The sequence below is a fragment of the Coturnix japonica genome, chromosome 24, assembly GCF_001577835.2.
Source record: "Coturnix japonica isolate 7356 chromosome 24, Coturnix japonica 2.1, whole genome shotgun sequence".
Classification (NCBI taxonomy): Eukaryota; Metazoa; Chordata; class Aves; order Galliformes; family Phasianidae; genus Coturnix; species Coturnix japonica.
The window spans coordinates 362,096-387,605 of NC_029539.1; the positions used below are offsets into that span (position 1 = coordinate 362,096).

General features: G+C 51.5%; 1 protein-coding gene across 4 annotated transcripts in view; it reads right to left on the reverse strand.

Moving 5' to 3' along the window:
* The window catches only part of KIRREL3 (kirre like nephrin family adhesion molecule 3), a 211,280-nt gene that overhangs the window by 7,403 nt on the left and 178,367 nt on the right, over window positions 1–25,510 (reverse strand). For all 4 annotated transcript variants that reach the window (XM_015883993.2, XM_015883992.2, XM_015883994.2 and 1 more), the window contains 6 exons: window positions 17,647–17,804; window positions 16,731–16,881; window positions 14,118–14,223; window positions 3,319–3,467; window positions 2,959–3,086; window positions 1,819–1,945 (listed from right to left, as the gene is read on the reverse strand). In XM_015883993.2, the coding sequence (XP_015739479.1) occupies window positions 1,819–1,945; window positions 2,959–3,086; window positions 3,319–3,467; window positions 14,118–14,223; window positions 16,731–16,881; window positions 17,647–17,804 (819 nt within the window). The remainder of the gene's footprint in view (window positions 1–1,818; window positions 1,946–2,958; window positions 3,087–3,318; window positions 3,468–14,117; window positions 14,224–16,730; window positions 16,882–17,646; window positions 17,805–25,510) is intronic.

Below are 25,510 nucleotides of genomic sequence, written 5' to 3' on the forward strand. Positions count from 1 at the left end.
ATTTCAACAGCTGTATGTTAGTTACAAATTCTGGAGGCACGCCAAGACTGGGTGACACCAGAGAAAAATGGCTTAATAATCATAAAAAGGATCATTTTCCCCAAGGAGAGTGGATTTTAAATGGCACAAATGCCAACGGCTTTGGGTTTTATTATTGCTAGAGGAGTTCAGAGTCGAAGGCTTATCATCATGATAATAGCAGATGACTAAAGACCATTTGTGAGACGAACATGCCTGGGAATAATAGTGCAGAGCTGTAGCCTCGTCGCGTTCGAGGACGGCATTTGATTCTCCACCAGGCTCAGGCTCCCTATGAGAGCTGCCGGTCTGCGGCTCGGCGTTGAGACAGCCCACCAGCAAGAGAAAGGCTTTCAACAACGTTGCTATGGATATAAATGATGGAGCTATCGGTTGTGGTTATTTTTAGTGCGCTGGTGCCAATTTAGTTGCTCTGTCCTGGAGGCTCACATAAAGGAGGAGGCAGTTTGCTGGCTGGGGAGCATGGCAGGATGGCCCCAAGCTCTCCATCCTGCTTGGGTTCATGCAAGCCAAACCATCCTGGTGGAAGCAAGGTTTGCTCTGGCAAAGCCCTGGGTTGGCCTGTTTGTGGCCAGGAGGGTGCTGTGCACACCTGGGGGTTATAAATCAGGCTACTGCTGATTTATTACTGCCCCAATGGCTTCTTGTTGTCTTCTTGCCTCTTTTGCTTTGGCCCTGCCAAATGCTGTTCATTTGCATAGTCCTCCTGCCCACTAACAAGGCTTCAGGAGATGCTCCCTGGGATGTCTGCAGCACTGCCCTGCTGCTGTGCCGGGCATGGAATGCAGCTGCACAGCTCTCTCTTGAGGTTCCCTGAGCCTGCTGAGCATCTGGGAGGTGCTGGGAAAGGAGCAGGTTCTTTGTTTGGGTTAATTTGTTGCTTTGTTTTCTGCAAGATACTTTAATTGTAATTAAAACCCAGCAGCCAGCGGGGAAAGAGCATGCAGGCGCCGCAGAGCTGAGCGCAAGCAGAGGCAGCGGTTGGGTTTTGCCCCCTGCTGTGTTGCCCTTGGCTCCCCTCCTTGGTGTTATCTGCATTCAAAATTAACGCTGAGCTGCTTTCCCTGCTCATTTTCTTCTCTTTCTGACAGCGAGTGGGGACTGAAGCCTACCAGTCTGTCACACAGGTGAGAGACGATGCAAAATTCATCCCCTGCTTATGCTCTGCAGCCTGCCCTGCACCCTCCCTTCACACAAGGCACATTCAGGCAGCAATTCACCACTGGGTGCCACAGGTCCTGGCCAGGTGGCCCTCACCCTGCAGGGTGCTGCCCAGCTCCCATCGGGGTGGGGGGCCCATCCTGGGGGCTCAGGGCTCTGCCTGCTCCCCCAGGTGCTGATTAGGCTGCCGGTCTCGGAGCCGGGCTCAATTCCCATCTCTCAAGCTGTACAACACAGACAACAGAGCTCTCCGACCTTGCGAGGGTTTTGCAAGATAAATCTATTAAAGATTTAAAACGCCAACTCCCAGCTCCTCAATAACCTCCTGCTGATAATCCAGAACCAAGCAGGCCTTAGATAACACCGGTATTTTTTTGCTTAACCCACAACTCTCTGAGGAAATGAATACAAAGTCCAAAATGTTCACAGGGTGGGAACATCCCCAGTCCCACCCAGGCATCCCAAAGCAAAAGCAACTGCAGCACTACAAATCATCATGGAATCAGAGAACCATTAAGGTTGGAAAAGACCACTCAGATCATCACATCCAACCACCCCCATCCCATCAGCACAGCAAAGATACACCAGGACAGAACAGCAAAGTGGAACCATTGGTACCGTTGACAGTGAGCGTCACCTCGCGTTCCCCTGCTCCCACCCGCGGGACCACGGCACGGCACACGTATTTCCCAGCATCTTCCTGGCGGACGGACTTGAGAGTCAGCTTGTTCTCGTTGCTCAGGACCTGGAAGAGAGGAAGGGGCTGCACTTAGGGTGGGCAGTGGGGAGTTGAGCAGAAGAGCTGGCAGCCCCCAGGGCTCTGGATGGCTGGGGGGAAGCTCAGCTGCCTTGGGCAAGTTGCACCCCAGGCAGCAGCACCCTGCCCTCCTGCCCTGGCTGTGCAATTAACAGCTTCAGGATATCTTGATAAGTGCTGATCTGGATGAAGCTGTCAGCACAATGCCAGCACTGGGGGCATGCAAATAATGTGGCTTCTGAGCAGTGTTTCCAATTACCCATGCTGGAAATACAAACCCTGGGGCTAATTCCTCTTGGTTATCTTCACCTCTCTTCCAGGACTCTGCAGACTCCCACCCCTCCCTTCTCAAAATGCTGCACAGTGCCCAAGGCCAAGAGCTGAGCTGGAGCTGCCCAGAGGCCCCAAGCCAGCAGAACTGGCCAAATGGAAGCTGAGAAAGCAGCTCTGTGTGCTGATATGTGCAGGTAAGCAGAGCTCTGGAGCATGGCTGGGGCTGTGCAGTGAGGGTCAAGAGGCCCCATGCACGGCTCCCTGCACTGCTCTGTAAGCTCTGAGAAAAGGGAACAGCAGTTTGTGGTGTGAGGGCACTGCCTGTGTGCAAACCACAGTGATAACCAAGAGGAACAACAGCTGCCGCTGTGGGATGGGAAGCCAGCAGGGATTACAGACCCGGTGGGATTCCTCAGCTGCCTCAAGCTCTCAGCTTGCCCAAGGCTGTGATTGCATCCCAGAGGACGGCTTGTCCGAGGCTGTGATGGTTTGGGAAAAACACCCCAGCAACGAAGGCAGAGATTTCCCCATGCATGCACCAGTGATTGCCTTACAAGGCCACAGAATCACTGAATATTACAAGCTGGAAGGGACCCATGAGGATTACTGAGTTCAGCTCCACACAGCACCACCCAAAATCAGACCATGTGCCTGAGAGCACTGTGTGATTCCACCAGAGCAGGAGGGATCCGCACAGAGCCTCACATCCCACCGCCCTGCCCCCTTACCACGCCTGAGCCCCGCTTCATCCACACGATGGTGAGTGAGGGGTTCCCAGTCCAGGCACAGTTGAAGACGGCATCGGAGCCCAGGTCAACGAGCAGGGACTGAGGTTCTGTCGCCATCCGGGGCCCAACTGCACAGAGTAGAGCAGCAAAACCATTGGTGTTGGGGTACCAAAGGGACATAACCATATGCAGCCCCCAACCCCTGGTACCCTACAACCCCAAGTGCCCCAGGAAGCCTCCAGCAGGGCTGTGTGAGGCAGGAGGAAACCACGGCCCCATGCACAGAGCGAGAGCCCAACAAATCCTGCTCAGGGAAGATGATGTGTATCCCCCCCAAGCTATGACCAGTAGATTACTCACAGTAGACATCCACAGTCCTGCTGATGTTGGTGCTGCCCAGTGCATTGGTGACCTCGCAGGAGACGGGCTCAAAGAAGAACGTGTGGTCCACGATGGTTTCATAGAAGTCACCGGATGCTTCCTTTATCACCTGGCCTTTCTTTGCCCACCTGCACAACAAGGGAGCAGGGTGGTGTTGCACTGCTTTCCATTCACCAATTACAGCAGGGATGGGATGAGGGCAGTCAGTGCTGGTAGGGAACACTGTGCCCCTCCCCTGCCAACCAGCACTGCTGGCATTCCCACCCCAAAAGCACTATAAGCCTTTTCAGCTTCGTCCTGCTTTCACCCTCTTCCCCCTTTTCTTCTTTCTAGTTCTTTTTTTCTCCAGTGAAAAAGAACTTCATCCCTTGAAGGCAGCTGAAATAACACCGCCCTGGAAAGCCAAGCTGGCATTTGCAGCTCTACAACTTGCAAATTGTCTCAGAGAACAAGCTGTCAACTCAGCACTTGAATTAAGCCGCTGTTTGCCAAACAATGAGCAAATGTGACCTAACGGGGCACCATCTGGCAACCTGCCACTCCAACACGGGCAGAGAGAATGGGAGATGCTGTCATGCAGTGCAAAACCCCATCCGCTCCTGGGAAGAAGGGAAAGAGAGTGGAGGAAAACATAATAAATCTCCCCAAAAGAGCAATGGGGACATTAGAAAGGAGTGGATTTCCCTGAGGTGGGATGATTGGGGACAGTGAATGTGCTGGGCAGGGGAGAACAAACAGACAAATCCCAAAGGCCCACGAGCGTGATCCTAATGGGACGAGGATGGGAGAGCTGAGAGGCATCACCCTGCAGCCAACAACATGAGTGGTTCAGAAGAGAGGTATTAGCAGCACAGATGGGAGCTGGTTTGTATGCACTTATCTGCTCTCTCTTCTCATTTATCTTCACACCTCTAATGGATGCTGACTGGCCGCTCCAGCTTCCCCACGCTGCCTTCCTCCCCGGATTCCCCCTTCAATAATTAATCAGGAGATGCTGCTCGGATTTTTAGGGCTGTGATTGACGAGGGAAGCTCCAGGTATGGGAAAATCAGCACAAGTGACACCTTCCAGTCACTGCTCCAATGGTAAATCACAGTTGGGTGCTGCCTCCCTCCTTCCAGATGTAATGAAACCGAAGCTTTGCTGCACTCCTCAATGACTCTGCCCCCATCCAGCTGCACTTCCAGACTCCGCAGCCCTCTTGCTGCATGCACCAGATGGACAAAGCCATTTCCTGGAGTCCTTAAGGTTGGAAAAGACCACCAAGATCACCTCAGATCATCATTTCCTTGCAGTGTCCAACAGCACAGCACCTTGCTGGTGCCCGCTGACCATGCACTGCTCCATGTTTTGCAGCAGCCCGACCAGCCCAGACTGGGAGCACATTTCCAGAGGACAGGAGTTGTGTGGCTCAGCAGCAGCCCAGGAAAACACATGTGAACCAACCCCACGCGATGCTTTTTGTGTGTTCAAAACCCATCTCTTCTGCAAAACCGGCTCTGCTGAGCGCAGAGATGTGTCACAAGCAGCAATTTTTTGTGCTTCAGCAGAGATCAAGGTTCCTGCTCCAGTTTTCCAAGGCTTAACACTGCTAAATCAATGTGGCTGAACAAGCAGTATGGATCTTTTCTAATGTCAAATCGGTTTTTAATAACGATGGCTGATAACCTCCTGTAAAGCTCCTCGCGATGCGCTCACAGACAGCCAGAAGGCAACTTCCTCCTGGTTTTAACAAGCCCGTAACATGCCTCTCTCACCTATTAACCTCTCAGCAATTATTTATAAGCTGGATGTAAATAAAATGCAGCCAAGAAGACACAGAGGATGTTCAGGTCCTGCCTGCGGCCATCAGCTCTGTGTCTGCATCTCAGCACCCTGCCCAGCACACAGTCTCCAAACCACCCGCAGCACACAGGGGGACCAGCCTCCCCTGGTCCATTTTGTTGCTCTCTCCCATTGCCGGCTGGTGCAGCCTACAGGGCAGAGCCAGCGTGTGCTTCATCCAGCTGAGCTCACCGCAGCAAAAAAATTCCTGTCTGCAACGAGAGGACTTGTAATTCCTCAGCAAATGGCATGTGAGAACAAGCTGTTTAGGGGAATTTGTAGCCCTGTCATGTAACAGCCCTCCCAAGTGACACCAGGCTGGTTCGGTGCCGCCTGGATGACTGAGGTGTGAATGTGCAAGCCTGCTCACTTGGTGCTGCAGCTGCTTCCCTTCGCTCCAAGCTGGGCAGCAGTAGAGCTGCGGGTGCCATCCCAGCCCCTCCAACCAACAGCGCTGCAGGGCAGTGAGCATTTCCCCATGGCAACGAGCTCTGGCTGGGATAGATGTTCTCCATGGTGCCGTTCCTCTGCTCCCATTCATTGCTTCCCACCAACGCCATGCATTGATGCAGCATCCTGCTCACACTGCGCCCTGTGCTCACAGGGGCTGCTCTGACCGAGCGCACCCCGGGGAAGCGCAGTGAGCTGCAGTTTGTAATTAACAATGCCAAATGAAGCAGTTGCTCGCCATATAAATTGTGTTTACTAAGAGCGACTTAAAATAGATAAATATTTTCTCGGACGCGTTTTAATTGCTTAATAAAAGTACCAAGAACACCCACAAATACCTTAAATAAATGCGTGGCTCGCGGAATGAATTAATTAACATTTCATTCCTGGGAATGGCTATTAATTGCTACAAATTGCTCAGAGATGGTTCTGTTGTTTTATTGCCAGCATTGCTCACTCTGCAACGTGGCACTTTCTGCACGTCCCCAAACAGCAGCAGCCCACAAGCATCACCCTGTGCCCTTCTACATCCCCTATGGGGGGAGGGAGACATGGGTTGGAGGCATGAGAGGAGGATGGTGTTTCCTTGGTGCCTGACCCAAAAGTGAGGGTGTATTGAGAAGTGATGGAACACCCCATTGCTCCCTGCCTGGCTGCAGCACGATGCATCAAGCAAATTATTGCCTTATTAAAAGTAAACTTCTGTCACAATGATCTATGGGGTTACTCCTCTTGTAACATATCCCCTGGCCACATGTCAGCAATGCACCCAGCATCCTTGCTCATGGCCCTGCAGCTCTGCTGTCCCCTGTGCAAGGAGCAGAGCTCAGGTAACACAATGGACAGGGACCAGGAACAGCCCAGCACAGAGCCAAAGGTGTGGCTGCTCACAGAGCATCCTCCCTGCAATCTCTGGAGATCACTGCACCAATTATAGGTACAGATATATTATTCTACAGTGGCAGGCTTCCTGCCATGCTTGGGTGAGCCCATTTTATCCCGGGCACAATTAGTAATTAACACCTCTGCTAAAGGGCTCCACAGGTCTCCTTCAGAGCTTTCATTAAGCAGCTGCCAGGTGCAGCTCCTCTACTTTCTGAGCTGTCTGCAGAAGCGCAGTCGGAGCCGCTGTCCTGGGTCTCCATCCCTGAAGGCTTCCCATCGTGAGTGGAAGCAGAGCTCGGTGCCAAGGCTGCTAATCCTTTTCTTCAGCAACAAATAAGCAGCGAGACCAAATTGCCACCTTCTCCCAAATTTCAAGGGCTGGAGATGTCAGGTTTGAGTCCCAGACAAGGACACGTTTGGCTCCTGATTGCACTCACTGCAATGCACAAGTTGCTGCTGCCGGGGTTTGATTGTTTTTCAACACTCTGGGGTTTTGATGATAATAATAACACCTCGCTGTGCGGAAGAAACCTCTGTCTTGATTTCCTCTCTAATCTCAGCTTCTCCATTCCCCCTCCTGCTCAGCCAGCAACGAGCCTGATTGCTGCTCATCAGACTGTCTGCCACGTATGGGGCAGGCTCCTCCTCACTGTCAGTGGGGGAAAAAAACCAACACAAAATCAATGTGGGGCACTCAGAGCACCCCAAAGCCCCCCTGGGGCTGGGCAGGGGGCTGGGCTCAGTTCTGCAGAGTGCTCAGTGTGCTGGAGATGGGCAGAAGTTGCTGTGCTGCCCTGTTGTGTTCACTGCTGTGCTGATGGTGCAGCTGGATGACCTTGGAGGTCTTTGCCACCCTAATGATTCTATGATTCTAACCCAGTACACTGACTTTCTACTCATGCAAAAAATACAAGCAGCGCATGGGTGAAGTAGAACAGAACTGCAGATTTACCAGTTTGCTCATCTTTTTTGCTGTAAAAATCCTCTATTTTCTGTCCATCCACCCACAAACTCATTCTCCAGTCACTGTTCCTGAGGCCTCTTGAATCTCCTTAGAGCAACCCAGTAACAACATTGCTCATCTGAGCTTTGTGTGCCAACAGAAAGCAGTCCAACGTGGCAGCACGCTGATAGAACAGCCCGACCCACATGAGCGCTGCGATTACCTGCTGACTCCTGCACAAAGCAGCAAGAAACATCTCAAGAAAAGAAAACTCCAAAAGCAAAACCCGTTAAGTCCTTAATTACACACTGCAACAGCAAAGCAGAGCTGAGCATTAAGCACTGCTTGATGCTTTACAGACAAATGGCCTGAAAAACCAGAGCCAACAGCTTGTGCTCTTCCTTTGCTTATATGTTTGCCAACAGCTTCTAGAGAGTTTGCAGAGGAATTGAAACCCAAGGACAGCTCATGTTAGCAGTCACTCCATGACCTGATGCTGGATGAGACCACAAACCCTCTCCAGTGGGTCTAGGTGGGGAAGCCAGCATCCACTGGGTATTCTCCTCCCTGTGCCATGCAACCCCTGAACTGGGCTGCTGCTTGCATCTATATGGGCAGAAATAACATTGCTAATGAGGCTTCTTGGGGAATTAGGCTAATGAATGACAACCAAGGCCAACTGCATCACCACAGCACCTACACCTTCCCCATCCCAGGAGGAGCAGAACACCCCCAGTGCACCCACACTGCACCACATTCCCCATCTTTTGCATGGAAGCCAAAAAACCACAGAGCTGAAGGCCTCTTAAACCCATGCCTCTTCCAGCTTGGAAGCTGTAAGAGGATTCATTATTTATACAGCAGAAACACAAAAGCTTAGCATATTTTAAGCTGTCTGAAGTGACTTCAAGGCAACTCTTTTCCCCCTCCCACCCCAGCAAAGCACACTGAGATGTGTCCAAATGGAGCAGTGGGAGGAAACCCTTCGGAAAGAGGAAATATGTGGAAGGACGGAGGGAGAGAAAGCAGAAAGCTATGATGTATGTGCCAGGGGATCACCAAGGAATGCCCAGAGGGGACGTTCCATGTGAGATGTGAGAGTAGCCCTCACTGCACTGAGGTTATGGCCAGAGGGAAGCATCGTGGTGCTGCCCAAGCACCCGTGGCAGCAGGTGCTGCGTGTCTTTTCTTTCCTTTCCCCCTTTTTACACTTACACTTTAGTCACAGCATCTCTAATTTCTCAGATCTGAAGCCACCTTGTGAGACTGGAAGGGAACGATAGAGAAGAAAGATGGGGGGGAGGAGGGAGCCAGTAATCTTGTAAAAGTCAGTTTTGAAAAAAATCAATTTTCTTGTGTGACAAGATTTGCTTAAGGCTTTTCATTCTGTGAAATCAGCCCATCACCCTGCGGGAGCGCAGGAAGGAAGTGGCAAGTGTGGTTGGGAATATCTCAGATTAAAGACTGCTAAATTGGGCTTGAGGAGCTCCCAGCTCCTCACAAGGAAAGCAGAGCTGTGGCCAGCATTGTCAGTGATGCTCCACTCCCTGTCCCCTTCCCATCTCCAGGAGCCTCTCTTGAAGGAGAGGTGACTGATAGGCTGGGGAAAACAGAGCTCTGGGTTGCTCCCAACCCTCCTGGCTAGAAGTGGTGTCAGCAGCTTGGCATGGTCAAAGCCATATGGTCTCTGCTCAAGCCCAGAGCAAAGCTTGCTGGAAATGAATTGTCCTGGATCAGGCTCATTCCAGCACTGGCAAACCCCACAGCACAAGGAACACAACCACAGTATCATGCTTGGATTGGAAGGCACCCCACAGCTCATCACCCCACCCCTGCCATGGGCTGGGTGCAACCCCAGCTCAGGCTGCCCAGGGTCTACCCATGGCCTCGGGCACCAGCAGGGATGGGGCTCCACAGATCTGGGCACTGCCAGGGCCCCACTGCCACTGAATAAAGACGTTCCTCCTCACATCTCACCTAAGTCTCTTCCAGTTTAAAGCCACCCCACACCCCAATGCACTCCACACAGCACAGCAACCCCCAGTACACACCAGCAAAAAGCCGATCTGAAAGGCTCCAGCACCAGCAGCCCGCGCCAGCCGCTTCATCACTCATTTCCTTGGTTATCTTTAATCACCGCTCCATCAGGAAGCGATGCTCACCACTACAAAGCGTTTTCCTCCCTCCCCGTTTTTTGCTGCTTTCTGTCAGATTCTCCCTCCATTACACTCTCTCCTCATTAGTCTGAGCTGCCTCCGAGCGTCTCCCACACGCGTGTTCCCATTACCCTGACAAGCCGGGGAGCGGGATGACAAATCTCCCCATCCTCACACCTCACCATTCCCGGTGTCACCTGCAGCTTCATCCCAGCAGCTGTGAGCTCTGTGCCTTTTGTTTTAGTTCATGTCTTTTCCCAGCTCCCCTCTCCCTGTTGGCAGATGGGGCTGACGCGTCGTGGAGGAGATCTGAAGAATTCACTTCCCCTTATTTTTTGTTACTTCCCCAGCTTTCATTTTCATTTCAGAGCAAAGGTCCAACTGTCTGGGAGGAAGCTACAAAGGCAAACCCAGGCAGGAAAACAGAGACAGTCAGGAAAATACTACAGCTCTGATGACTTCAGACCTCTGTGTGCTTTGCATTCATTTCAGCTCCTGCACGGGGCTGCGGTGAGATGGATGCAGGGCTCACACACTGCTGGCTGCTCCATAAGCACATTTTGAGGCCTTACAGCCCCTTTTAAATAGTAATAGAGACGTGGCTTTAATACAAGCTTAATATTGCAGATCTCCTTTAAGAGGCAGCTGGGGAGATGAAGGAAGGCACCAATCATGGTGTGGTCCCAGCAATAGGAAGCCCCAAAGAATGTCAGACCAGGGGGATGTTTGCTCTGGGGCTCCAACAGGGCAGCAGAAAGTCAGCAGACAGCAGCACTCAGCTCCCAGGAGACACTTATCCAAGCTATCTGAATCCAGGCCTTCACATGGGGGCAAAGATGCTGTGCAGAACATTAAAGGAGCTATGGAGAGAGCTGAAGCAAGATCTACTCCTCATACCCACATGATAACTCCTCATACCCACAAAACTCCTCCTACTGTGTGATCCTGGCAGCAGAAAATCCTTCCCAAGATTCTTTCCTCCTGAAGCCCCTCTATTCCTCACCCTGTGGTAATGCTCTCCCTATTCTGACGTGCTCCTGGCTTTGCTTCTTGCCAACCTGCTCAGCAGCATGCACTGAGTGCACAGAGCTGAACAGTGCCAAGCCACCAGGACTGGGCTGGAGCCATCTCAGTTAACTCCAAGCTGTGGTGGTGTGGCTCAATGCAAAAGACAAAGACACAAAAACAAAGGAAAAAACCAGCTTACCTTTGGAAGGCTTCAGGTAGGCAGGGATCTCCAACAAGATCCCTTCACCCCCACAGCCAACCCTTAAATGAGGGCTGGGAAGGGGTGGATCCTGGCTCCAGCCCTTCCATCACTCAGTACATTGCATGCACCTGAGCTGCCCTGAGCTGGCCCTGCCTTCCCACCAGGTGCTCCATCACTGCTTCAGGCTGTGACTCAACATTACCACTACAATGTCTACCCAAACCCCACCAAGACCTGCACTCAGCCCCTCAGAACAGCATCTCCCTGCTTGTCCCTTTGCAAGCACAGCAAGTCGCATCTTTTCCTTTTCCCTGCTGAAGGCAGGACACTGCCTCCCACTGGGCGCCTTCAAGCCCCACTGCCTTTAAAGAAAAGCTCTTAAAAAGCAGTTGAGTTCGGATTAATATTTGATGAGTGACAGCGTGCTGTTGATTCAAAGATAAAACGGTGTTTTCCAAACACAAAGGTCCTTTCTGCAGAGCGGAACCCGCTGAGCAAACAAACAAACATCGCTCCCTCCCTGCCCCCCCCTGCTGCCAGCCCAGGGGTGGGGAATGGGAAAGCCCAGCCCTGACCTGCAGTGGGGATGCAGGAGGAGCTCGGTCCATTTGGACATTCAAATTCAGCTTGATGTAGGCAGAGGGAGATCACTTGTGCCCACACCAAACACAGTCCCCCTTTGGCTGTAGGATGGGGAAGTGCACCCTGCACCCCAGCCTGGTGTGTCATGCAGGAGGGTGGCTCAAAATGCCCCATCCTCACTGTGACTGCAAAAAAAACACTGTATGGAGATGTCTGACAGCCCTGAGGATCAGAGCGCTGTATCAATGCACCGGAGCGAGGCATTTATTACTGCCCTGCCTGCAGCTGCTCCCCATCGCTGCAAAAATAATCATCACAGGAGCCCAAAAGGCTGAGGGACTCTGCCTCATGCAATATTCAACTTTCCCATTTTCTTCTGCCATCTTAAAGATTCTCTTTCTTACCGCAAGTGATAAATAATAACAGCAAAAAACAAAACACCCCACAGACACACAACAGACATCAAACACCAAGGGAAGATTGGCAAATGGAGAGATCTGAAGTGAGCAAAGAGGAGGGCTGCTTGGGAGTCGGTTCACGTCGCTCTGACTTGTGTTGCTTTCCATTAATTTTATTTGCCATCACAGGTGGCAGAACCACGGCGACAGCTAATTACTCTCTTGCCTTCCCATTCCTGCCTGTTGGTTTGCAGCAGGAGCAAGGCAGGAAATTGCCCGACGGCTTTTGGGTGTGCACAGCCCGGCAGTGATGCTGAAGCACATGGGAGGGGTCATAGGATCATAGGATAGGAACACAGAAAGGTTGGGTTGGAAGGTACCTTACAGCCCACCCAGTTCCACCCCTGCCAGGGGCTGGTTGTGTCCCCCAGACCGAACTGCCAGAGCCCCATCTGTGGCCTTGGGCACCTCCAGGGATGGGCTGTGGAAGTTGTCCCCTACTGATGCTCCCTATGGTCCTCCAGCACCTCTATGCAGGAGGAGATGTGGCACCGCGCGACTGTACATGCAAATGCAGAGCGAGAGGACAGCTTGCTCATGTATCCACAGCATGGTTGGTGCTGCCTATGGATTTATGCCCAGAAAAGGGGATTTATGGCGTTTAGACATTTTCCTTTGTGTTCAGAGCTGTTTACCGACAAACATATTGGGAGGTATTAAAAATAAATGCCGGCTGACGACCACGATCTGATATTTCTATCTGAGGATGAGGGAAGCCATAGGAAATATATCAGCCTGCTTCTTCCCAGGGGGGAAAATCCAGCGCTCTTCCTCTCTGTTCCCAGCATGCTTCTCCATGTTCGTTTTTAAGGCAGACTAAGCTCATCCTGGCTCATGCTTCCCACCCTTGCAGCTCCTGGTGCATGGCAGAGGGCTTTCCTGCTCTGCTCTCCCTGGGGTGCCCCTGAGCCATGGATTCCTGCATCCCAGTGCAACATGATGCTAAAGCCTTAAATCCTCCTCCCTCCTCCCAGCTGGGATATCCCGTGCTGAGCATCGGTGCTGAGAATTCTGCTGCCTCGATGTAACTAGTGGGGACCATGGGGTCTCTGGGGAGGGAAATGAATTGCCCTCGATCAATCAGAGCCATTAGGAGGAAGGAAGCCCTGCCGTGCGCTGCTGAATCCTGTTTGCTTGTCACAGTGGTAGGGAAAAAGCTGTGTGTGATGTTAACATGTTAGGGAAACTTAAGAAATCAAAAGCCCAAAGTGCTTGAATTTTTCATGCCTCCTCGTCTTTTTTGAAGAAACCCAAACCAGCCCAAGCTTTTATGGGAAAACATAACCCAAAATATGTGCCATTAACTAAGAGCACGAAAGCAGGCAGCAGCCCTGGGGATGGCAAAGGGATGGGGCTGTGAGATGGGACCGAAGGCACAGGGAGGGCTGTGGGTGGTGCAGGGATAGCCCGGCTGCTTCCCCTCCCAATGGTAAATATGAAAACAGGGCCATTTGTATCTTTGACATTAATTGACTTCTGAAATTAATAACTCTTCTGTGTAACTAGGAATGCAATTATGGCGTCGTTGTGCTGATAGCAGATATCCAGCCGGAAGGAATCGTTCCTACCAGCAAACTTGATCGTACCAATTAAGGCATCCGTGCCAAACAGGAGGTGGGTCGTGGTAACCCATCCCCAGAGGAGCCTCTGCTGCTACAAACCCACACAAACATGGGCTGCCAGCCCTGCTTCCCTCTGCAATGGGACAGCCTGCCTGGGAGGCCATGGTGCCCCCTGCTCATCACTCCCTACCACACTTCTCATTTGGTCCGGCTATGGAGCTCCTGCACCACCTTCTGTCTATGTTTCTCCTCCTCTCATTCTCCCCTTTTTGGCCTTGCCAGTGCCAAAGTGCAGCTCCAGCCCACACTTCCCTGCTAAGCTCTGCTGGGGCTGCACATGGCTGCTCCTGTACGTGCTGATGGCACTGAAGTGCTATTGTTCAAACCACAAAAGAGTGTGCACAAAGAAAAGGCATTTTCCAATTTTCACATAATAGATTTTTTACCCATTCTGCTCGTTCCATTCCTGAACAGATGGCTCTGCCAGCTCTGTGCCAGCCCTCTGTCCTGCTTTCAGCTGGGATGGAGTTAATTTTCTTCCTATTAGTCACCGTGGGGCTGTGCTTTGGATTTAGGACCATTTGCTTCTCATAGCACCCTGCCAGTGATCATTCTGGAGATGCACAATGGGAGGAGACTGAACCTGGACAGCTGAATTTTACCTTGTTTTGCCTGCTGGGATGCGTGGTGACGGTGATGCTGCCTTACCTGTACTGTGTGACAGCGGGGTTGGCCTTGGCAGAGCAGTGGAACTTGACAGTGTTGTCCTCCAGCACCGGCTGTGGCTCCACAGACAGGTTCACCAGGGGGGGGTCTGCAAAGAGACAGGGATGAGCCCATCACTCATGCTACCACGCATAGAAGGCAAAAGGCAAAGCAGCACTGAAGCTCTGATGGCATAGAAGAATGGGCTACAAGACCTATAAGACCCCTTTGGGCCATGAGGAGTTGTCCTGTTGCTCTGGGGCTCCTCTCCTCTCCTCACCAGCCTCCAATCCCTGCTTCAATCCAAGCTGCTCCCTCCTCATTGCCACGCCACGCGCCGCTTGACACAGCATCTCCCTTCAAAACCATTAGCACAGGCTCTGATTCCCGTTTAAGGAAATCAACCCACTTTGAAGAGCTCCCATCTAATATCTTGCTGGGTAATGATGATCTTTTGTCTACCCGCTAACTTGAAAGTGGCGTTTCTGCTCTTTCATCAGCCTAATCATCTCTGCCAAGTCCCTATTGGTGTCACAGGCCTCTCGGTTCTCCCGGCTGCCGCTCTGTTTCTCTTTTCCTTTTACAAGATAAGCATCCAAGTGCTTCAGCAGCAAACAAAATTTAGAGGAGAATTGATGAAAGCAAATGAGAGAAGGGTGCAGCACTGCGATGGATAGTAATATCTAGAATGGTTTTAATTTCTCCTGGTGTCTCGGGGGGTGGGTGGGTGGGGGTGGACCTCCATCTTGAGGTTTGGAGAATTAGAGCTCATTAAAGGGAAGAAAAAACTTCATGTGACAACATCGGGCTGCCAGCTCTGCCCTCCGTCCTCATCCTCGCTGACCCTTCCATCCCCATCCTCATTGACACCCCTGCAGTGTTGGGTACCACCCTGCACTGCGTCCCCATGACCCCATGGTAATTTACCCAGCCGGAGCCCTGGGTTGTTGCCAGCAGAACCACCTGCCTTTTTGATGGGAAATTATGACTGGAAATTATAGGTATTTTCAATTTACCCTAATCTCATTTTAAAATGTGCAATTCAAATGACAATAAAGATGGGCGCAGTTGGGAATATAAATGAGCTTCACTAACATAACAGCCCAGAGATATATAGCGTGCTCCTAATTCATTTGCAGGCATCCTGACACTTCCCCATTGTTATACAACAACAGCTAATCACCTTCCTTTGTTAAGTATGAATCACACTTCTCTTTAGTAGCTTCCCCATTGTTTGATGGTTTAGTGGCTGTGCCTACGATTTACAGAGGAGCCTCTTTGTATTAAAATGAGCCCGGCTCCCCCCTCGCACTCCAAACAATAATAAAAAACGTAGATTAAAAAGGAGAAGGAGCAAAGGAAATGAATTAAACTCTTTGATCTTCCCTTTCGCAAATGGGATTGGGCTCCCCAGCAGCACAGCGAGGCCGCCCGGCTTCCCACGAGGTGCCGCGATGAGCGTCCGTGTGAGCGAGAGTGTTTGGGGGTATTTTAGGGGAAAGAAATCGTCACTCATCAGGATGTAATTCCACTCGGTTACAGTTATAAGCCCTGCCCGATGTCTCGCAATTCACGTGCTCAATGGGGTCAGAGCACGCTGGATGTGAGTTTCCATAGAGCCAGTGGGCTCTGGCAGTATAAATAGTTTATGGCATATCAAACTATTAAACACGATTTTAATCCCACTTGTGATGTTCGGTGCATAACTCACAGGAGGCTGACTTTGATGTGGCTGGTGGAACAGAAATCACATTGAACAGATGTTCCAGCTGGAGTTGCTTAGTGTTCCCATTACAGACTCTCGCTTTTCCCCCCCTTTTGGTTCCTTTCTCTCTTTTCTATTTCTTTGGAAGGTGAAGCTGTTTATGACTTAGCTCTTTCCCAGCTGCCCAGGCTAAGACTGGCAGAGCCCACGTAGGACTTAATCCATCCCGGTGTTTTCCTACCCCTCCATCACCCATCCAGCCCTGGGAAATTGATCTCCTTGTTAGACCCCATTAACAACAACATACTTTTAATAGCTGGATAGGATATTATTATTATTACTTTCACAGCACAGAGTATTTAATGGCTTGCTGTTCCTTATTGGGTCCTTCACTCTTTACAGCAGACCCCATCGTGCTCAGGGATGCAGCTCATATCTCTGCACTGCACCGCATGGTGTAACGGTGTCTCCAGCTCTGTGTTGTTTGTGAGGATGCACGTGCATCTCCAGCCATTGTCACTGTTTGCAGGCTGTGAAATAACCCGTGCTATTATCTCATTTTATCTGTCAGGACGTGCTACACAGCGACCCAAGAGCCTGCTCATCTTCCGGCAGCAAAAAGCTGGAAATCTTAAATGGTGAATTTTCTGCTGTGCTTGAGTTTGTTCAGGCAGTTTTAATTGGACTCTGGAAAGCAGCTGGCATGCTAATATTGAGCACCCTGCATTTGCAAATTGTTGGTAAATACAGCTGAAGGAATTGTGTGTGTGAATGGAACCGGGCTGGAGAAGGGTCAGGTCCAACATAAGCCATTCTGCGATGATCCCATGACCCCTCTGCATCAGTGATAGGAAATCTCCATCCCCATCCCTGTGATGGAGGCTGGGTGGCAGGGACTGGCTGCTACTCACGCTGGATGTCAATAGTGACCGAGGTCTCCTTCCCGCTGGGGATGGCTTTGTTGGTGGCACGGCAGACGATGTTCTCCCCATTCTCAATGTCTGAAGGGGCGATGAAAAGGGTGCTCATGATGCTCTCCCTCTTGCCATCACGGAGAAGGGTCTGTGAAGGGACACGGAGATGTAAAGAAGTGGCACGGAGCCTGAATGGTGGCGGTGGGGAGAAATGTTTATTAAAAGGATCGTCAGGAGCTCAAGAGGAATGCGTTCCACTCTGAACTTTGAAGTTGCCTGCATTACAAATGGCTGCAAACTGACCCATTTTGTGTCTTGCATTTTGTGCTTTGGAAATTTTCATTAGAAATGTCAAGTGTTCCTGAATCCTCAGCACTTACCAGGCGTCGGGCTTTGATAAACAGGAGAACATGTGGGCACCCATTCCGAGTCGGCTGCTGATTGCTCTTTGATGTTTTCCTTTATGACCCAATAAAGGCTTTCCGTTTAAATTAAAAAATGCCAACAACCCTGACAATTTTTCATAGAAAACTGCAGCTGGAGGCGGGGACATATGTCACTGGGAAAAAACCCTTCTGTTTCAAAGCTTCTGCTGCAGCCAAGGTCAGTGCTGGCTTTGCTCCTTGAGCAATACAAACACAACACCCAGATAGGATGCAGGGGGGGAGAAGCGGGCCTTCCAGGTGATGTATAAGCGAAGTGAGGGTGCAGAAAGCCAGCTTGATTCTGGGCAGAGCCCAGCTCAGCACCAGCTGGTGGTGCATCTTCATCCCACTGGGGATGTTGCATGGAATGACGTGGGCTACGGAGCTGAAGGTGCTGCTCCGACGGCTTTGGGGCTGCATGGAGGACCCCAAGACCCTTCCTGAAGCAAGGGAGGAGCACAGTGTGTCCCTAGCACGCCCTGCCTCACCTTGGAGTAGGTGGCTCCGTTGACAACTTCTCCTTTCCGCATCCAGATGATGGAGGCTGCTGGCTTGGCGTTGTCTGCATGGCAGGTCAGGTTGAGGGGGTCCCCTGCTCTCAGGCTGATGATGGGTCCCCCCATAATGACAGGATCATCTGGAGGAACTGCAAGGCAAGGAGTGAAGGAGGTGATGATGTGCCAGCATTAAACAAACCTACTGCCAGGGCTGGGAGCTCACACTGTGTCAGTGGCTGTGATGGGGACACCACATCATCCCCATGGGATGCTCTCAAGTAAAAGCTTTGCCCCCACTTACTGTGGGCATCAGCAGTGCCCCAAGCAGGGCTCCCCTGGCAGCCTTCATCATGGAGGGGCAGAACAGTGCTGAACATGCTTGTGCAGCTTTGATCCTCCTTTTGCTTTCACTTTATCCTCTGTGCCACCCTCTGGCTGCACAAAAGGCTGTGAAATTCCTCTCGCTCAGGCTCACCACTGCCAAGTCTTTCAAGCATCTCCAGCCCTTAAAGCAGGCGTTGCTGGGGGCGGCGAGGAGATATTTAAGATCTCAACATGCCTTTGAAACAGCCACAGTCTGACAGCCTGTGTGAGCTGTATCCTCATCACAGGGCCCAGCTCTGCTGCTACCACAGCCAAAAGCATCTCTATATCAGCTGGGGAAGAAGGAGATAAGGGAGGGCATGGTGTCAGAGAGCATGGATTATGCTCTCTGATAACCCAGAGGTGATCGCCCACCTCAGCACAGGGCTTGCAGTGAGCAGATGTGCTGCCTGTACACCAGGCTGCTCACACGGGCGTCTGCCAAACGTGGTGAGTAATGGGATTTTTTGGCTCAACGGGTGGAACCCAAGAACTGTAGGGAAAAAAGCTTTTCCACATGGATCCTGAATGTGTATTTCTCAGGCAACAAGAGTGAAAAAGGTGAAAATCTGTGTTTCTGGGGTTAGTCAAACTGCATCAGGCCCCAGAACAGGAGGATGTGGAAGCTGTGCTTCGTTCTGATGCTGTTTAACTACTAAGGAAGTGCTTTCACTTCATCAAAAGCAGCCATTCCACTGAATGCATTTATAACACTGTCAAAAAATACCCACCATAACCCCAGCATGTTTTCTAGTCGCTCTTTTCCCCCTCACTGAAGCTATTAATTGAATTTGACCTCAGCTCATGAAATATCGGAAACTCATCTTGTGCAGAAGGAAGAAGCCCAGCCCTCGAGCCTTGCACTGAAGAGCCTTTCAGAATGAAATGAAGGGACTCTCATAGGGATGCTGAATGTTCCTGGCTGATGTCCTGCCAGTGGCTGCTCCCCCCAGCCCAGAGCATCCTTCTGCAGTGCCAGCATAACGCTGCTGATAGAGCTCGTGGGACATCACAGTCACAAGTGGTTCTCATCCCCAGGTACCCACATGGCTATGCATTATCCATGGTTTCCAGGCTCTCTAAGCATGGGAGGAGAGGGGCTGCAATCAGTGATGTCTCCCAGCAGCCCTAACTCCTGTAAAGTGAAGGGGGATGCGCATCTTCCCCAGGCTGGAGATGGGAGAAGATCAGAAGATGAAGAGGGGAAGGAATAAAGGGAAGCAAGGAGCCGGCAGCGCAGAGCCATGATCCATTATTCATCCCGTGCTCCCAGGATTGTTGTTATTATAAGACACCAGTACGGAATCTGGTCTCCTAATTTTTAATCACGTAGAGGTAGAAATGCTAGCCTTCCTGATTAATGCAGGGATATAAATAGGAAGAGCTGTTTGGGGTTGTGGGCTTCTTAATCCTGACAGCAAAGAGCAGGGAGTTAACCTGCACATGACTGGAACATCTACAAGGAATAAGAACAGGGATGGATGAGCAGAGCATGGCTGTGGCCATCATTGCACCCCATGGGCAGAGCTGGGCAAGATGCATTGGGGGGGGGGGTCTCTCCAAAGGAACCTTCTGGGCTGAGGCCCCTGCAGAGCTCCTGAGCCTCAAGCTGGAGATCTGCTCTTTTTCTGACCATAAGCAAAACTTGCAGAAGAAAACATGCCAAGTTTCCCATCATCAAAACCACGGTTTTCTGTCAAAGCACAGCACTTCCACCAGGTGGTGAGTTACAGGCCTTCCTGTTTGCAGCTCTGCCTGCAGGCTTTACCTGTGTCATTAACCAATGGCACAGAGCTGGTACCCAAGGCTAGCACTGCTCTGACCAAGAATGAGCATTCATGTCTGTGTGCTGCTGGCCATTGGGCAGCTGGACAGCTCTGCAGCAGGCAGACGGAGCCTCAATTGCCCTCAATATTTATTGAGATAACAAGATCCTGTGGGCAGGAGTCTCCTTCTGCAAGTAGGGAAAGCAAAAGGCCCTCCAGCCGCCAGCACTGCTTCCTAATTAATGCTGACTGCCTTTTTGTGTGGCTGCCAGCATCTCCTGGCTGCTGGGCCAGGGTGCACAAAGCCTCCTGCAGGCAGTGCCAGCATCCCACCCAAAGTGCTCCCGGTGGGGACGGCACCCGGTGCTGAGTGGCCCCCGAGGAGCGCTGTGTGCGACGTGTTGGAAGGAATATAGAGCTGCTATGAGATGTGTGCCCCCATTGAGCCCAACACCTCCCTGGGGAAGGGCTGCTGCTGTGCTGCTCATCTTTGAGGAGGGGCAGGTGGTGTTCAGGGCTCTGCGTGAGGCCAGAAACAGATGCCTGCAGTGATCACAAAATAGTTGTTTGCCAGCCCCAAAGCAGAGGGGCTGAGCACCCTATGAGCATCCCAGCCCGCTGCTGGGTGCCACCCCCAGGACCCTCCCTGCCCTCAGTGGCAGCCAGAGGGACCCGGAGGCTTTGCTCTGGCACAGAGAAGTGTTTGTGTATTCAGAAGTGCACTGCAGGCTTGTCAAGGAGGCATGTTTGCCTCTTGTAGACAAGTCAAGCTTATGAGGGCATCATGCTACACTTGCTCAGAGTGAGTGTACGTGGGCTCTGTCCTGATCTGCATGCAGCTGCTTGCTGGCTGGAGCATTCTGCAAAGCAAACCCTTGCAGGTCCAACCTCATGCTCCAGGACCAGGCTGACAGCCTGCAAAGAGCAGGGTGTGACCTGCAGTCTCCTGGGAGGATGCATCCCCCTTCAAAACAGGGATGGAGCAAGAGATGACCTGAGCTGCTTCCCTGCCAGGTGGGAGCAAATGAGGTTGCCTTCATTCTACCAAATAAAATGAGGATGGGAGAGAGTCCATCTGGCTGTGGGCTGGGGAAGGCTGGGAGAAGGGAATAAGAAGGAACAGTTGGACATAGACAGAAAAATGGAGCTAGCATTGCAATTCCTTTGCAGAGGAGCCTGGCAGGTAAGAAAAAAAGAGACCTGACATAAGGGGGACAGTGCTGAGTCTGCAGATGGGGTCAGTCAGATTTCCCTTTGCATCCTGCATCTGCCTGTGAGCTGCTCCATATCTGAGTGCCCCACAGTCCAGAGCTTTCCCAGTCCCTGCTGCACTCTGGGAAGGCTGGCAACAGGATGGGGCTGCGGGCAGCCTGCAGAATGCAGAGCTCTCTCTGGAAGCTGCCTGGCAGAGGGAAGGAGGAGAGGAAAAAGATGCAGGCAGTGCAGCCTGGGGAAAACACGCTGAAAAATAAATCAAAAGAAACAAGGGGAGCAAGGGAGAAAAATAGTGATGAAAGTTTAAATAGTGCATCTCTCCCTCGGTCCTATTTGCTTGGTGAGTGTTGGAGGCAGCGAGAGTGTGGGTGGGCTCAGCAGCCACACAGCCCCTCCATCCCACACAGGGGACAGAGGTACAGGAGGGGGGCAGCTCTGTGCCTCCCACATCCCTCCTGCTGGCTCCACCTGTCTGCAGTGCACGGACCCTCCTCACACTGCAAACCTCCACACTAAGATTTCCTACAATGTTCCCCCCCCATTAAAGATCTCAGTTCCCATCCAGCAAATGAACAGTGTTTAAATATTGGGCTTTTCCACCCCCATTGGGATTAAACCCAATTTCTGGCTGCAAGGGCTGTCAGAGGAAACACAAGCGGATCTGACACGGGATAAGCGAGCATTTGTATTCTACTGAAAAAACCTTTTCTATGAGGAAAAAGCAGAAGTTTTCGCAGCCCCTCCGAGCTCTGACAAAGCACACAGGTGGCTGCCCGGCTATTGATCGCCTGCTTGAAAGATTCTCGGCACAAAGAGCAACAAACTCCACATTTCCTCTTCCAGCTGTAAAGAAAACACCAAGCCAGCAAATCCATCAGAGCTGACGGAGCAGTTCCCATTGAGCACAGTGCAATGTGGGCGCACAGTGAGGGGAAACTGAGGCTCAGCCACATGGATGCACAACCTCACTGAATGTCACCCTGCATCCACACTGCTGTGCTGAGATGGGACCTGGGTGTCCCCATCTGGAAGGACACACCTTGATGATGGGACACACAGAGCACGGCCCTCTGCCCCCAGCTCCTTCTCCTTGCTTTCCTAAAGGCCACGGTGACCAACCATCGCAGGGGCTGGGGAGGAGGAGGGAGGTGCACTTTGGGGTGAAGATGCATGCATGGCTTTAGGGTGGCATGGAGGGCTGTAGGATGCCCCAGGGAGTGGTGGAATCTCTCAGCCCCATACCCTCAAATCCCCCATCAGTGACTGAGTTCAGCTTTGTCATGAATTAGCCACAGAGCCAAGGCTGCACCTCAGCGCAGCGCTCCGTCCTTCAGCCACGCAAAGCAATAAAGGGCACAGCAAATCGTTACGAATGAAGCCGGGACGCATTGGATGGGGTTGATCAATGCACAGCACTGCCTTATCTCTGAGACTGGCCAGGGCCAGATGTTCTGAAGGAAGCCAGCACAGCCCTGCCGCGATCAATCACAATGTTCCCAGTGCTGACACGTCTCGGCCCTCTGAAGCTGGTTATCAGCGGCCACACAGCTCTGTGTATGCAGTACAGAGAGGTTCGGTCCCACAGGTGCAGCCCTGGGATGCCCTTGTCTGCCCTCCCCCATGCAACCTGTCCTGAGGTCACCTGGCCCTGCACGAACCCCTCTTTAAGACCAGTCACCCAAGTTTTCAAAGCTCAGCTGGAAGGGGATCCCCCCCTGGCTGCTCTTCTTTGAGCACATCCCCACTGTACCAAACTCATTCATTTGCTTTGAGATATTCTTCCTCTCTCTAAGACCCCTGAAATGCCATGGGCTGGAAGGCAGCACCTCCCCTAAACCCCTATGACCCTTCAGACCCCAATGGTCTGAGCAGAAATGACCCCGTCAGAGGATGCAATGCTATTTCTGTTGACACTGATCCATCCATCTCTGGGGATGCTGCTGCCTCTGCCCTGGGCTCATTTCTAGTGCTGTGTTTAACTGTTCATTGCACTGAATGAACGCACAGGTAGGCAGAGAGACAGCCAAGGAGGGGATCTCTGCTGCGCTGGGCTTCAATTCTGTACTGAGAGCATCAGGAGTGAGCCCAGAGGCAGGAAAGAAAGGGAAGCAGATGAGAAAGCCAGTATTCTTCATTTACTCTAGTTAATTTTAGCCTAATTTGTTCTTCTGTAAATATCAGCCCTTCTTTAATAAGTCAGCACGGCGATTGCAATGTAATCACCCAGCGCATCATAAAAGAGTTTCACTGCTAATTGTTAGGAGGAAGCAGAGCTGTTCTGTGGCAGGTATGGGATTGCAGAGAGAGATAATTATAACCAGATCTAATTAGTAATTATAACAAACCTCTGCTAGAAATGGCTTTTAGTTAAATATGCCCCAGTTCTCCCAGCAGTGCTGCCGAGCTCGAGGAGCAGTGCTGGGTTCTGGACCCACAGCCTCACCCTGAGCACAGGATACCAGTGTGCAAAGAAGAGAGCTGGAAATGCAGTGCAGGCAGCTGAGACAGGAGATGGTGCTGTGAGCACAGAGACCGAGGTGCTGGGGGTGCATCCTCGGGGGCACTCTGCTGGAGTTGGAGATGCTTTGGGAGCTGGGGAAGAGGAGCAGAATGGGAAGAGTTGAAGATGAGCACCTGGGAACGCACCAGGATTGGGAAAGGACTTCCAGGAGAAGCGTATTAACCCAAGAGAGGGATGTTGAAGGGATGTGGATTGAAGAGAAGGATGCTGATCTAAGAGTAGGGTGCTCATCCAGGAGGAGGATGCCCAAATAGTGGGGTGGGCATGGGGGGATGCTAATCACGGAGAGATGCTCATCAAGGCAAAAGATGCTAATCCAGGAGGGATGTTAATCTCTGAGGGATGCTCACCCAGGAGCTGGGTTCTAATCCAAGTGCTGGGTGTGGGGATGCTGGCCAGGAGTTGCTCCCCCTGCAGCAGAGCTGCCCCCAGCCTCCAGCTCCTGACCTGTGGGAGATGTGATCCTGTGGCACCGTGGTTGGGTGCTGCTGGGCTCCCATTCCTCCCACCACGATCCCTTGTCTCTCACAGCACCGACCCCGACGGCTTCCCAGCTCTGTGCAAAGTGATTCAATTAAGCGCCGGTTCACAGAGAGTGCTAAAAGAAAATCAAGCGAGCGAGCGAGCGCCCAACAACACCGAAAAAAATGCCCCCTGGAGAATAATTTTCTTCTATGGATTTTTAAGACCAGCGGCTGGAGAATCACTTTCTCGTTTTTGTGCTGTCTCTCCAGTCAATAAATAAGAGGGAAATAAAGGATTTCAGAGAAAATAGAATGCAGTCAAAAGGTAAATTGTGGTCTTAAAAGCCCCTAAGAGACTGTCACCGACTTTGAAATGTTTCCTGGTTTGAGACCATTTCTTCCTGACTACATGGTTTCCGCTCCTCAATTTGCATCTCGGGGAGGCAATCTTTAAAACTGATTTTCCCCTGGTTGCATTTCATCGGCACAGAACCTAAACAGGCGGCTGCATTACAGTAATAACATCAACATTTCAGCCACCTTCGCCTTAATTATTTCTCCGTCTTGCCAACAGGACCAGTTAAAATAGATTTATATTTTGGTGGGGAGGAGGAGAAGGGGGGTTCGGTGTGTGTGGATGGGTGAGATAATGTGGAGAAGCCCATTTCTTCCCTGTAATGTGTCACCGTAACAAAAAAAGTAAATGAAAAACAAACACTTGAGGTAAAAGGTTTGGGCCGTTTAAGAAATAACGTTGGCGTTTCAGCTGTCTTTTGCTTAATTGTTTCCCTCTCTTGGCTCTGCCACCTGAACCAGTTTAGATAAGATGCGAGTGTGGATAAGGAGGAGGAGCTGTGCCCTCCTGGGCTGATAATGCTGCCTTCACCAGCCGCCAACCTGGAGCTGAGCGCTTGGGAAGCTGCGCGGCGCTGCTGAGGACGGTGCTTGGAAGGGAACACAGTGGTGGGGAATGCACTGAAAGTGCTCAGAGCCAGCCCAAAACGACACTGAGAGGGGCAGGCTGCTGGGAGTGGGTTGGAAAAGGCTTCCTAGGTCATGGAGCCCAACCACCACAGCCTCAAAAGGAACCTGCTCTGCTGGAGGAGCCCCCGGGCCCGCACAGCTCTCAGACTTCCCTCCTCCCAAGCTGCTTTCATGCCAACGACGATCCCTATTTATAACCTTCTCCCCTCCTGTTCTGCTGTGTGCAGCTTTATGACAGCCAGGGTTCTCCTTTTTATGACATTGTTGTTCTTAAAGTGGTTTTATCACCTGGTTTTATTGCAGAATTACCGCGTGGCACCCCAAGTGCCACAGCAAGTGGGAGGAGAGCACAGCCCGCCCCAGAGCGGTGGAAGCAGCTGTGATTTGGGGATGGATGCAGCGCTTCTTCTCCGGTATATATCTATCCATAGATACATAAAGCACTTTGGGATCCTTCTGGATGAAAGGTACTATATAAATGTAAGTCATTATCATTATCATTAAATACCTTCTGCATCTTTTCAGCCCACCAGTTGGAATTG